This window comes from Stegostoma tigrinum, chromosome 10 (genome assembly GCF_030684315.1).
Source record: "Stegostoma tigrinum isolate sSteTig4 chromosome 10, sSteTig4.hap1, whole genome shotgun sequence".
Taxonomy (NCBI): domain Eukaryota; kingdom Metazoa; phylum Chordata; class Chondrichthyes; order Orectolobiformes; family Stegostomatidae; genus Stegostoma; species Stegostoma tigrinum.
In genome coordinates this window covers 59,940,570-59,955,515 of record NC_081363.1, presented here as the reverse complement: position 1 = coordinate 59,955,515, position 14,946 = coordinate 59,940,570, and the positions used below count along the sequence as shown (strand labels likewise).

The 14,946-nt window shown below is 43.2% G+C and overlaps 1 protein-coding gene across 5 annotated transcripts in view; it reads left to right on the top strand.

The window, feature by feature from the left end:
- The window catches only part of LOC125455634 (neuronal PAS domain-containing protein 3), a 1,150,912-nt gene that overhangs the window by 270,633 nt on the left and 865,333 nt on the right, over nucleotides 1-14,946 (top strand). The window contains exon 2 of one of the 5 annotated variants that reach the window (XM_048537894.2): nucleotides 7,189-7,266. The exons of the other annotated variants lie outside the window; for them this stretch is intronic. Within the exon in view, the coding sequence (XP_048393851.1) occupies nucleotides 7,247-7,266 (20 nt within the window). The 5' untranslated portion in view covers nucleotides 7,189-7,246. The remainder of the gene's footprint in view (nucleotides 1-7,188; nucleotides 7,267-14,946) is intronic. 5 annotated transcript variants of the gene reach the window in all.

Sequence of the window (14,946 nt, the reverse complement as noted above, 5' to 3'; positions counted from 1 at the left end):
GAGTGGAAATGGTTTGCAACTGGGAGGTGCAGTTGTTTGTTGCGAACTGAGCAGAGGTGTTCTGCAAAGCGGTCCCCAAGCCTCCGCTTGGTTTCCCAAATGTAGAGGAAGCCACACCGGGTACAGTGGATGCAGTATACCACATTGGCAGATGTGCAGGTGAACCTCTGCTTAATGTGGAATGTCATCTTGGGGCCTGGGATAGGGGTGAGGGAGGAGGTGTGGGGTTAAGTGTAGCATTTCCTGCGGCTGCAGGGGAAGGGGCCGGGTGTGGTGGGGTTGGAGGGCAGTGTGGAGCGAACAAGGGAGTCACGGAGAGAGTAGTCTCTCCGGAAAGCAGATAGGGGTGGGGATGGAAAAATGTCTTGGGTGGTGGGGTTGGATTGTAGATGGCGGAAGTGTCGGAGGATGATGCATTGTATCTGGAGGTTGGTGGGGTGGTGTGTGAGAACGAGGGAGATCCTCTTTTGGCGGTTGTGGCGGGGGCGGGGTGTGAGGGATGTGTTGCGGGAAATACGGGAGATGTGGTCAAGGGCGTTCTTGATCACTGTGGGGGGAAAGTTGCGGTCCTTGAAGAACTTGGACATCTGAGATGTGCGGGAGTGGAATGTCTTGTCGTGGGAGCAGATGTGGCGGAGGCGGAGGAATTGGGAATAGGGAATGGAATTTTTGCAGGAGGGCGGGTGGGAGGAGGTGTATTCTAGGTAGCTGTGGGAGTCGGTGGGCTTGAAATGGACATCAGTTACAAACTGGTTGCCTGACATGGAGACTGAGAGATCCAGGAAGGTGAGGGATGTGCTGGAGATGGCCCAGGTGAACTGAAGGTTGGGGTGGAAGGTGTTGGTGAAGTGGATGAACTGTTCGAGCTCCTCTGGGGAGTAAGAGGCGGCGCCGATACAGTCATCAATGTACCAGAGGAAGAGGTGGGGTTTGGGGCCTGTGTGGGTGCGGAAGAGGGACTGTTCCACGTAACCTGCAAAGAGGCAGGCATCGCTGCGGCCCATGCGGGTGCCCATGGCCACCCCCTTAGTCTGTAGGAAGTGGGAGGAGTCAAAAGAGAAGTTGTTGAGTGTGAGGACGAGTTCGGCTAGGCGGATGAGGGTGTCGGTGGAGGGGGACTGGTTGGGCCTGCGGGACAGGAAGAAGCGGAGGGCCTTGAGGCCATCTGCATGCGGAATGCAGGTGTATAGGGACTGGACGTCCATGGTGAAGATGAGCTGTTGGGGGCCAGGGAATTGGAAGTCCTGGAGGAGGTGGAGGGCGTGGGTGGTGTCACGGATATAGGTAGGGAGTTCCTGGACCAAAGGGGAGAAAATGGAGTCCAGATAGGTGGAGATGTGTTCGGTGGGGCAGGAGCAGGCTGAGACGATGGGTCGACCAGGGCAGGCAGGTTTGTGGATTTTGGGAAGGAGATAGAAACGGGCCGTGCGGGGTTGGGGAACAATGAAGTTGGAGGCTGTGGGTGGGAGGTGCCCTGAGGCGATGAGGCCATGAATGGTGTTGGAGATGATGGTTTGGTGCTCAGGTGTGGGGTCATGATCGAGGGGGCGGTAGGAGGTGGTGTCGGAGAGTTGGCGTCTGGCCTCGGCGATCATCTCCAACACCATTCATGACCACATCACCTCAGGGTACCTCCCACCCACAGCCTCCAACTTCATTGTTCCCCAACCCCGCACGGCCCGTTTCCACCCACCCTCCTGCAAAAATTCCATCCCCTATTCCCAACTCCTCCGCCTCCGCCGCATCTGCTCCCACGACAAGACATTCCACTCCCACACATCCCAGATGTCCAAGTTCTTCACGGACCGCAACTTTCCCCCCACAGTGATCGAGAACGCCCTTGACCGCATCTCCCGCATTTCCCGCAACACATCCCTCACACCCGGCCCCCGCCACAACCGCCCAAAGAGGATCCCCCTCGTTCTCACACATCACCCCACCAACCTCCGGATACAACGCATCATCCTCCGACACTTCCGCCATCTACAATCCGACCCCACCACCCAAGACATTTTTCCATCCCCACCCCTATCTGCTTTCCGGAGAGACTACTCTCTCCGTGACTCCCTTGTTCGCTTCACACTGCCCTCCAACCCCACCACACCTGGCACCTTCCCCTGCAACCGCAGGAAATGCTACACTTAACCCCACACCTCCTCCCTCACCCCTATCCCAGGCCCCTAGATGCCAATTCCACATTAAGCAGAGGTTCACCTGCACATCTGCCAATGTGGTATACTGCATCCACTGTACCCGGTGTGGCTTCCTCTACTTTGGGGAAACCAAGCGGAGACTTGGGGACCGCTTTGCAGAACACCTCCGCTCAGTTCGCAACAAACAACTGCACCTCTCAGTCGCAAACCATTTCCACTCCCCCTCCCATTTTTTCGAATGACATGTCCATCATGGGCCTCCTGCAGTGCCACAATGATGCCACCCGAAGGTTGCAGGAACAGCAACTCATATTCCGCCTGGGAACCCTGCAGCCTAATGGTATCAATGTGGACTTCACCAATTTCAAAATCTCCCCTTCCCCCACCGCATCCCTAAACCAGCCCAGTTCGTCCCCTCCCCCCACTGCACCACACAACCAGTCCAACTCTTCCCCTCCACCCACTGCATCCCAAAACCAGTCCAACCTGCCTCTGCCTCCCTAACCTGTTCTTCCTCTCACCCATCCTTTCCTCCCACCCCAAGCCGCACCCCCATCTACCTACTAACCTCATCCCACCTCCTTGACCTGTCCGTCATCCCTGGACTGACCTATCCCCTCCCTACCTCCCCACCTATACTCTCTCCGCCCATCTTCTTTTCTCTCCATCTTCGGTCTGCCTCCCCCTCTCTCCCTATTTATTCCAGAACTCTCACCCCATCCCCCTCTCTGATGAAGGGTCTAGGCCCGAAACGTCAGCTTTTGTGCTCCTGAGTTGCTGCTTGGCCTGCTGTGTTCATCCAGCCTCACATTTTATTATCTTGGATTCTCCAGCATCTGCAGTTCCCAATATCTCAGGTAATATGCAGTACCCTGAGTTCATCTCACTCTGCAACCTTATTTTTGTATTCATTCATGGGATGAGTACATCACTAACTAAGCCACCATTAATTGCCCATCCTTACTTGCCTAGAGGGAAGCTAAGAGTCAACCACATTGTTGTGGTTGGATTCTAAGGTATGTATTGTAATCTAAGGAATGCAGCCAAAAGCAAGTCCGTGGCAACACAGCTGATTTAGTTGCTCAGGGTTCTTGGTTGGGTAGACAGGGTGTTATCAAGAAAACTGCAAGTGGAACATTGACAAGATTTGATAAAGGAAACGACAGACATTTTTTTTAAGCACGCAATAGGAATCCCCATTGTGGTTGCCTCCCTGGAGTGAGAATCAATGATACCATTAATAGCTGCAGAGCATCCTGAGGGGGTAGTGCGAACAGCTAACAGTCATGGTCCACAATGATACAAGCAACGTAAATATGAAATGTAATGTGGTCAAAGTTTAGAGGGCTAGGTATGAAATTAGCAAATAGGATTTCAAAAGCAGTAATTTATAGATGCTACGTTCTATCTATACTACAAAATGCTAATATAAAAAGTAGCTGGAAAGATGATGTAAGAAGGCGGGCGTTAGATTCATGGGTGACTGTGACCAGCTCCGGTGGAGCTGAGTCCTGTTCAGGCCTGATAGGATACACTTACTTGGTGCTGGTGTTGAGTTCCTTGTCAGGCAATTTGCTGGTGTTGGTGGAAATCTTTAAAGTAAACAGATAGGAATTTGGGGACCAAAAAATCATATCAGAGAGGAACATCAAAGTGCATTCAATAATGGGAGAGGCAGGTAGCATTAATTTACGAAGTAGTAAGTTAGTGTGTGATTTCAGAGTAACAGAGAAAATAAAGTTTAAATTAGGGTTATTGAACATATATGTGAAACACAGAGTAAAAAGAAAACAACATTAACATTGGATGAGAACATCATTCTGATTGGTTGTCAAGTAGAGTCTGATTGGTGGAAGTGTTGCCATTGAGGATATACCAGTTACTAATTACTAACAGTTAACTGTCAAACTTTGTTTAAATTCAGTAAGTTGATTCTGGTTGGTCACAATTATGCCCTAAGAAATGAGGCAGTTAACAGCTGTCACTTGTGTCTGGATTCTTTATGTCAGCAAAGGGCGGGATCGTGTGTACAAGTACAAAGACTTACTTATTCAGAAGTACTGCAAGAGCTTCAACATTGCTGAAAAAAGACGTATTAAAACCTTTCAGCATGTTTTTATCAGAAAAATTCAAAAGAAGTACCAATGTAAGGGGAAAGTAAAAAGATAAGACAACGCTGATTGGTTGGAAAGTGGACTCTTATGATGTGTAATTGCCATGGAGAATACATCAGTTAATGATGATGGATAGTAAACTGCCAAGTTTTGATTAAACACATTAGTGTATTGGATGTTAGAAGCATTATTATACATTCAACTCCAGAAGATGGAGCTGCATCCTACAAGCCTGCCAGCAATGTGTTATGGTCATGGGGCAGGCTTGTGCAGGGCCTGTCAGCTGCCAGCTTTGCTTTCAGTGGTAGTGAGTTAGGGAATATAAGCTGTTCTTCCCATTGTAAATTCTTGCCATTTGATATTTGAAATCTGTGGCAATCAATATTGAGTAGAGTGATGAGATTTTTAAATGTTGTTTGTTTAAGGAAGAAAAACCCATTTCATAATGTAATATCATGATGAAACAACGCTTTTAAAAAATTATTTTGTTATATCCAGACTTGGGATAGAAGTTGAAAGATAGAGAGAGTAAAGACTATTTTTTTGATCACAATAAATAGCCAACTTACAATTCCATCATTTCTGCTGCTCAGAATGTTCAAAACCTAAATCATAATCTCCTTTAGTCCATTTTTCTGTGAATAAGAAAAGCTAATATCTTTACAATTTACAATCAACCTATCATTCTTCTTTGAATGTTGCCCATTTTCTTAACACCCTTTTGAAGATGTAAGATCCAAAGTGTCAGACTATGTTTGAAATAAAGCTTTTCTAGTGATCAGAACAAAATTGGAATGATGGTCCAGATTTACAGATGATCAGATCGCTTCTGCAACATAGCTGAGAATTGCATGTTGGCACCCTGCAGAATCCCTGACATGGCAGGTTCCAAACTGTTATCCCAAGACTTTGAGATTCCCCTAAACTTGAGTCTTCCAAAAGTATCCATTTAAGTTGGATAAGTGGAGGGTTCATCTGCAGTTAAGGAATTAGTAACCCAGGAAAAATTAAGCAATAAAAGCCTGTAACATGCACCTAGCACACATGCTCCAATCACACTTACCCTAGACTATATGTCCCTCATTTGACATTTACCTGCCACTAGACCCAATTAACCTTTCTGCATGTTGTGGAACTTCCCACACCTCCCAGACCTGACAATGCCCATCTACCCCCTGGGAATCAACCCCCCATGCTGTGGGACTTGATGACTCTTGCAGTTAGACCTGACACTTGCCCCTGCCACTGGGAACAACTAACCACACACTTGCTAAACTCTCACCATAGCAGCCCACACCCCTCACCTACCCATTGATAGACTCCACTGTTACAATGCACTGGGATATGCCATGAAATCAAGCTCTGCAATTCTCAGAGTCATCATAAAATTTAAATGTTTTACAAAGTACGGAAAGTTTCCCAACTTACCTGACTTAGAGACCCAGGTTGATAGGAAGCATGGACCAGGATTCTGTACCAAACAAGAATCACATTTTATTTCAAGTATTTAGACTCTACTCCCAGGTAAGCAACTGTAAATCGTTGGCTTGCAACAGTAATTAAAATTCTAATTTCCTTATAACTACCCCCAATTCACAGGCAGGGTAAATAAGTTACGACAGATAAAGAAGACAGATCAGTAGTCTTTGTCCTCAGGTGATCTTTACAAGTCTTCTGTCGGCCAGTGCTTTACTTCATTTAACTTTCTCGAGTTGCTTTTACCAGTTGGTAACGGACACAAGGTGCTGATTTGCTTTTAAAAAGTCTCTGACTTATTAGTTAAAAGTCATAGTTTACAAAAACTGCTGTAGGAAAGATAAATTGGATTCCTTCAAGTTTACAGGATGTTTTGACTGCAGAGAATAGACTGCTTCTGAGCACAACTGAACACTTCTGTCTCTAATTTGTCCTAGCTCCGAGCTCTTCAGTTACCTGAGAACCAGTCACACAGTTGAAGGCAGGCAGCAAGGTGTCTGTCATTGGTGACTCTTGTCCATAGACCAGTCAACTTCTGCTTGCTACAAAATACATCTACATACAGCCTTGATTCCAAATCATCTTCAACTCAAACTGTAGTTACTGTTTATTCAAACAGTTATTTATGGAAAGCCTGCAATAGGTGTCGATTTACTTGCATTCAAACTGCAGCTTTTTCTCAATCCCGAGTTTTTAAAACACAAAATAAGAAGACTTAATCCTTAGATGTCTCTGTCCTTCTGGAAAATGAAACACATGATATACAAACATTGAATCAAGACTTGTATCCATTCATTCTTCCTATCCCCTGCCCCTTACAATCTCACAGTCTTAGCATTTCTTAAATCTTAAACTTATTCTAACATTTTACATTTCGGATGATGTATCCAAAATCTCATCAATATGAACAATTTTTACATTGTATTGTTGCAACAAAATATCTGAATACTCCTGTAAACATTTTTAAAATTTCAGTAAAGGCTAGTAGGTTATGCTGAGTGCAAATTAATGATCTCTTGTTTTGTGAAAGATGTAGACTTCAGTGTGTTGAAGAGCTAACAATAATCTAAAGTCTCTTTTCCCACGTTAGATTGCTTTTTCTAATACTGGTAGAGTTTCTTAGAGAAGTATCCCAATGGCTTCTCTAATCCTGACTCATCATCCTGTAACAAGACAATACCTATCCTCAAATCACTGGCCTCAATTGCTGTTTTGAAAGGTCTGGAAACTCAGAGATGGCTAACATGGTTTCATTTTATTAAGATCACCTTCACCTTCTTAGGTGCTGGTTGGCATTCAGCTGACGATATCACTTTTGCTTGTTTGTTGAACAAATTCATATTGTTATTATACTAGCTGATTGTAAATAGCTATTGTACTGAAATTATGTACAACTTTCCGGTAAAATCTACACATTTCTAAAAGCCTCATGATTTCTTGTTTAGTTTTAGGAACAGGGAATTCTATCAGAGCCTTCTCTTCTGTCCTCGGTAATACCCGTCCATGTCTGACAAATGCCCCATGTAAGTCATTCTTGTTTATTTAGTCTTATAACTAATTTAATTTATCACAAACCAGCCAAGCATAATTGCTTAAACACATGTTCAACTAGTCTTACATGATGTTCCCAAGTGCTTCCACATGCTGCAACATCATCCAAATATACATTGCAGTTACAGACTTCAGCTGTAACTTAATTCATAAGTCTTTGGTATATAACTGGGGTATTCTTCAACCCAACTTTGGTATAACACATCTGATACAACAAAAGTGGAAATTTCTTTAGTCCTTGTTATTCATGACTCTTGCCAGTACCCATCAACAGATCAATCTTAGAAAGGATCATGCAGTGCACACCATATTAATGCAGTCTTCCAGCCACGGAAGAGTACAAATCTTTCCTTGTGTGACAATGCTGTGGCTTTAAAAAGGTTATTTTGTTCTGGGTTTTTCTGAAGAGAAGTTGTAAAGGCAGAGCTGCTGAAGTGGCTATGGAGACAGCCTAAATCAAGAATCATTTCATTGCAATAAATAAGAAGACCTTTAGGTGTTTTTTTACAACAGTTGTAACAATGGAGAGGGTGACCAGTTCTTGCAGATCAAACTTTTTAGTCTTTTTAGCCAGTTTTTGCAGATCATGCTTTCTAGTTTTCTTTAGCTATAGCAGTCAGAAGCTGTTTGGGTTCCTGAAGAATTGGAGTTTCACTAAAATGATTCTTAGCTGCTACGTTCTCTGAAATCTCCCTTGGTGGTGTTTCCTCATAGATTAGAGAATTTCATGTAAGAATCTGTATCTGAATTTACCTTTTCACCAAGGGGTGTGGTTATGGGAATTTTTTTGCCAAGGGGTGTGGTAGTGGGATTTTACTATACTGGAACAGTTAATTAATAATTGGTACTATATCTATTATTCAGTTAAGTTTTCCATCAGTTGTTATTCTAAATTCCTCATTTTTTGGTTTGTGTTTTAACTCTAGTGTTAAATAAATTGTGTTTTGCTTTAATGTTGAGTGGTTTGGTCAGTTGCATCACACCTGGAACATGCCCTTCACTCCTCCCTTTAAAATAAAACCAAAAAGTAGGCTTTAGACTACTATGTTAAAATATTTTGAATGGATCTGGTCTGATCCATAGTAAACTGAGGGCTCTTGTTGGGATATAATTCTGTAATTCCAATTTGGGTTCAGGAATGTCAGACTCAGGCGGTGAGTGATAACTGTTAGTGTCTTTTGTTTTGGGTGTTGAATTTGGTTGGTTTAAACAGGGTGTGCATTGTGTCGTAAATGTCTCTTTAGTCACGAACGTTTTGCAGGACTGGAAGAAATGACTTCAGGAGTTTTACAAAAAGTGAGCAAGGCAAAGCTGTTGGAATTGGTGAACTGGAGTTGGGGTTGCCTTTGTGAGAAAAGTGGAGGTAATTACGGCAATAGCTAGACATTCAAGTTTGCTGGAAATGCCATTAGAATCTGTGGAAATTGCTAGAATTCAATTGCAGATGAAGCAGTTTAAACATGAAAAGGAATTCAAATAGTTTGAGTAATGACTAGAAACAGAGGAAAGAGAAAAAAAAGAATAGCTCTGGCAGAACAAAAAGAAAAGGAAAGAATAGCCCTGCCAGAACAGGAAGAAAAGGCAAGAATAGCTCTGGCAGAACACAAAAGAAGAAGAAAGAATGGCCCTCGCAGGAGAAAGGAAAAGAAGAAAAGCAGAAAGCGAGAGAGTTTAAATTTCGAAAGTTGGCAATTAGACAGGAAAATTGACTTAAAAAGGATGGAGGTGAAGGTAGAAGATAGGCTTCATGAGGACATCAGTGATGACAAGCAAATGCACCATGGCCAAGGAGCTGGTGGGGATCTGTGTAAATATATCGAAGCATTGTCTAAATTTGACCAGAAGGATGTAGAAGCCTTTATCATTTAGTTTGAGAAAGTGACTAAACAAATGAAGTGGTCAGTGATCATGTGAGTTTTGTTGATCCGAACAAAGTTGGCAGGTAGAGCTATCAGAAGAGATATCTAGGGAGAATAAGGAGGTGAAAAAAGCTATCTTATTTTCATATAAGCTAGTGCCAGAAGCCTACAGACATTTCAGGAATCTAGGGAGGGACCCTGGTCAAATATACATTGGGTTTGAACGAGTCAAACAAAGCAATTTTGATAGGAGGATAAGGGCATTAAAAATAGATCAAACATATGATGTTCTTGGAGAGACAATTATTTTGGAGTTCAAAAATTAATTTCCTGAAGTAGTGAGAACTCATCAAAGAGCAGAGAGCTAAAATTGCAAGATTAGCAGGGAAATTGGCAGATGTTTATGAGTAGCTTGGCTTCCAACGTCAATTTCAATCCATGAGGGATAGAAATTGGGGAAAGAGAAACCATCAGGTGGCAAAGGAAGGATAACTCTAATTAAAGGTAATAATGATAGTTTACCACAGGGTAAAAAGGAAACCCATGAAGGGGAAAGAGAAGTAAAAAAGCTCAGGTGTTTTCATTGCAATAAAGTCAGCCACAGGAAATCATAGCGTTGGTGCTTTGGGAAAAGCTCCAGGAAGACAGATGTAGAAAAACAGAATAAGCCAGTGAATTTTGCCAAAGTGGTAAAGGAAAGCATAGTGAAGGCTAAAAAAAGTTGTGCCAGAGTGTACAACCTGGTCGAAAGTGACAGATCTTCTTAAACCATTTATTCACAAGGCTAAGGTTTAATTGCATATGTCAGGAGGAGCAGGTAAAGAAATTACTGTTTTAAGAGATATGGCTGCATGTTGTTCTTTGATATTGAGAGATGAGGTAATATGTAATTCAGAAGGAGTATTGCCAGCAAAAGTGCTAATAAGTGGAATTTGTGGTGAGATGAGAAATGTTCCATTATGTAAAATGTGGTTGGAGTTTCCGGTGAAAAGTGGAGAAGTGGTGCTCAGTGTACTAGAGGAACTCGGTTCCAGGAATACAATTTCTCCTTGGTTATGATATAGCTGGATCACAGGTAATAGTGTTGCTTATTGTGGTTGAAAAGCCAATGGAAAATCAGGCAACTGAGGTATTACAGGAAGTATACCTTAGGATTTTTCCTGACTGTGTAATAACAAGGTCAACAAAGCCACTGGTTGAAACAGGAGGAGAAGCTAAAGACAACAGACAAGGAATTTGAAGTAGAATTATCAGAGACCATGTTTGATTGAATAGTTGAGACAAAACAAGAATAGGTGGAGGACCAAGTGGATATTTTCAGAGAAATTAACGAAGTTTCAATAGAAAGATGAAAAATGGAAGCAATTGTCTCAAAAAACAGACAGAGAAGAGGAAGTCTAGGCCCGAAACATCAGCTTTTGTGGTCCTGAGATGCTGCTTGGCCTGCTGTGTTCATCCAGCTTCACACTTTGTTATATCAGAGAAGAAGAATTTGAATGTTTGCCAGAATGTTACTCTCTTAAAAATGAGGTTTTGATGAGGAAATAGAGACCATCACTTATTCAGGTGGATGACAAATGGACAGTAGTTCATCAAGTTATATTACCAGTGGGATGTAGAAAGGAGGTGCTGAGAGTAGCAAATGAATGTAGGAGGCCATTTATGGGTAAGAAAAACTCAAGGCAAAATACAAAAGCACTTTTACTGGCCTGGACTGCACAAGGATGTCGTTGAATTTTGCCAGACATGTTATAGTGTCAGATAATTAGAAAACCTCAAGCAGTGATAAAACCAGCACCGTTAATACTCATTCCTGAATTTGAGGCACCTTTTACGAGGGTCTTAATTGATTGCATAGGACACTGACCTAACATAGGAATGAGCATTTGTTGGCCATAATAGATGTGTCCACTAGATTTCCAGCAGTCATTCTGTTGCGCAATAACACAACTAAAATGTTTGTGGAAGAATTAATTAAAATTTTCACGAGATATGGATTATTCACAGAAATGCAATCAGATCAATGGTCAAATTTTACATCAAGATTATTAGGGAAGTAATGGATAGCTGAGCAATAAAACAATTCAAATCCATTGTGTACCATCCAGAATTTCAGGGAGCTTTAGAATGGTAGCATTAAACTTTAAAGACCATGTTGAAGGCTTATCGTCAAGACTATTCAGAAAATTGGGATAGTTTGTTCTTTTTGCAATCAGGGATGCACCAAATTCAGTCCTTTTGAATTTGTTTTTCGGTATGAAGTGAGAGGACCACCAAAATTAATTAATTAATTATGGAGAAATTGGTGAGTCAGAGGTCAGAGATATTTAGATTATATTTTGAATTAAGGGAATGATTAAATGCAGCAGGTGAGTTGGCTACACAGCATTTAAAAGTAGTACAGCGTATGATGAAACAGGAAGCAGTCAAGAAATTAAAAATTCACAATTTTGCTAATGGAGATAAAGTGTTGGTGTTACTTCCACTGACACGTGAACCTTCAAAAGCAAGGGTTAATAGACTTTATCAAATCAAAAGGAGATTGAGTGAGGTGAATTATTTGACACGGATTCCAGGTGGGAAGAAATCTCACAGTATGTGTCATATGAATATGCTCAAAAGGTATTTTGATAGGGAAAGAAAGCAAAAGGAAAATGTGTTACTTATTACAACACAGAGTGAAGAATGAAGTTCAGAAGATTCTAAATTGGACATTCCTCAAATTAAATTGGTCCGTGAGGATGTTCTCAAAAATTATTAGGACAAAATAATTGAGTTAACTTCCAGAGGAAAATCGAAATGACCTGGAAGAGTTATTATTATTGCATGGGGAGATATGTGGGAATAAGCTGGGAAGCACTAATCTAATGATGCATCACGTAGACATAGCAAATTCTGTTCCAATTACATGGAAACATAGAAGATAGGAACATGAGGAGGCTATTCAGCCCTTCGAGCCTGCTTTGCCATTCATCACAAACATGGACGATCATCTAACTCAATTGCTTAATCCAGCTTTCTCCCTACAACCTTTGATCCCATTCACCCCAAGTACTATGTCTAGCTGCCTCTTGAATACCTTCAATGTTTTGGCATCAATTACTTAGTGTGATAATGGAGTCCACAGGCTCACTACTGTTTGGGTGAAGAAATTTCTCCTCATCTCTGTTTTAAATGGTCTACACTGAATCCTCATATTCTGACCCCTGATTCTGGAATATCCACCATCGAGAACATCATCCCTGCATCTACCCTGTCTCAACCTGTTCCGATTTCACAAGTCTCTACGTGATCCCCACTCATTCGCCTGAACTCCAGCGAAAAAAAATCCCAATCTAGTCAATCTCTCCTCATGTCAGTTCCCCATCCCCAAAATCAGCTTGATAAAGCTCTGCTGCACCCCCTGAGAGCAAGAGCATCCCTCTTCAGAAAAGGAGACCAAAACTGCACACAATATTCCAGGTGTGGCCTCACCAAGTCCTGTGTAACTACAATAACACATCCCTACTCCTGTGCTCAAAACTTCACACAGTAAAAGCCAATATACCATTTGCCCTCTTTACCGCTTGTTACACCTACATGCTTACCTTCAGCAACTGGTGCGTAAGGACACTCAAGTCCCGCTGTACACTCCCTTCTCCCAATTTACAGCCATATGCCTTCTTGTTTTTGCTTCCAAAGTGAATAACCTCACATTTATTCAAATTATACTGTATCTGCCATTGATTTGCCCAATAACCCAACCTGTCCAAATCATGCTGAAGGATCTCTGAACCCTCGTCACAGTTTACCCTCCCACCCAGCTCTGCAAACTAAAAGATGTCACATTTTGTTCCCTCATCCAAATCATCAATATATATTGTGAATAGCTGAGTTGTCAGCATCGGTTTCTGTTGCACCCCACTAGTTACTGCCTGCTAATTTGAAACTGACCCATTAATTACTACTGTTTGTTTCCTCTTTGCTAACCAGTTTTCTATCTCTATCAATACATTTACCCCAATCCCATAGGCTTTAATCTTACATAATAATCTCTTATGCAGTACTTTGTCAAATGCTTTCTGAAAGTCCAAATATACCGCATCGACTGGCTCTCTCTTGTCAGTTCCACTAGTTACATCTTTATAGAATTCCAACAGATTTGACAAGCATGATTTCGTCTTCACAAACCTATGATGACTGTCTGATCCTGCTACTGCTTTCTCAGTGCTCCGCTATAAAGTCCCTGAAATGGGTTTGGCAATTATCCCCACTACCAATGTTAGCCTCAACTGGTCAATAATTCACTGTTTTCTCTCTACCTCCCTTTTTGAATATTGGAATGACAATAGCTACCCTCTGATCTGCAGGGACTGTTTCAGAGTCTATAGAATCTTGGAAGATGACCACCAATGCATCCATTATTTCTAGAACCACTCCTTTAAGTACTCTGGGATGTAGATTATCAGGCTGTAGGGATTTACCTGCCTTCAAACCCATCAATTTTATCAGCACAAGATAATAAAATGTGAGGCTGGATGAACACAGCAGGCCAAGCAGCATCTCAGGAGCACAAAAGCTGACGTTTCGGGCCTAGACCCTTCATCAGAGAGGGGGATCGGGGGAGGGAACTGGAATAAATAGGGAGAGAGGGGGAGGCGGACCGAAGATGGAGAGTAAAGAAGATAGGTGGAGAGGGTGTAGGTGGGGAGGTAGGGAGGGGATAGGTCAGTCCAGGGAAGACGGACAGGTCAAGGAGGTGGGATGAGGTTAGTAGGTAGCTGGGGGTGCGGCTTGGGGTGGGAGGAAGGGATGGGTGAGAGGAAGAACCGGTTAGGGAGGCAGAGACAGGTTGGACTGGTTTTGGGATGCAGTGGGTGGGGGGGAAGAGCTGGGCTGGTTGTGTGGTGCAGTGGGGGGAGGGGATGAACTGGGCTGGTTTAGGGATGCAGTGGGGGAAGGGGAGATTTTGAAACTGGTGAAGTCCACATTGATACCATATGGCTGCAGGGTTCCCAGGCGGAATATGAGTTGCTGTCAACTCATATTCCGCCTGGGAACCCTGCAGCCATATGGTATCAATGTGGACTTCACCAGTTTCAAAATCTCCCCTTCCCCTACTGCATCCCTAAACCAGCCCAGTTCATCCCCTCCCCCCCACTGCACCACACAACCAGCCCAGCTCTTCCCCCCCACCCACTGCATCCCAAAACCAGTCCAACCTGTCTCTGCCTCCCTAACCGGTTCTTCCTCTCACCCATCCCTTCCTCCCACCCCAAGCCGCACCCCCAGCTACCTACTAACCTCATCCCACCTCCTTGACCTGTCCGTCTTCCCTGGACTGACCTATCCCCTCCCTACCTCCCCACCTACACCCTCTCCACCTATCTTCTTTACTCTCCATCTTCGGTCCGCCTCCCCCTCTCTCCCTATTTATTCCAGTTCCCTCCCCCCATCCCCCTCTCTGATGAAGGGTCTAGGCCCGAAACGTCAGCTTTTGTGCTCCTGAGATGCTGCTTGGCCTGCTGTGTTCATCCAGCCTCACATTTTATTATCTTGGATTCTCCAGCATCTGCAGTTCCCATTATCTCTAATTTTATCAGCACTATTTCTCTACTGATATTGATCTCCCTCAATTCTTCCCTCTCACCAATCTTGCATTCTCCAAAATTTCTGGTATCTGATTTGTATCCTCTTTTGTATTCAGTCTTCCGTAATCAGTTGTTCATCCATTTTTTCCCCATACTATACATTCCGCCTTTTCTGTCTGTAGGGCACCTACATTTGCCTTCACCAATCTCTTCTTCTTCATGT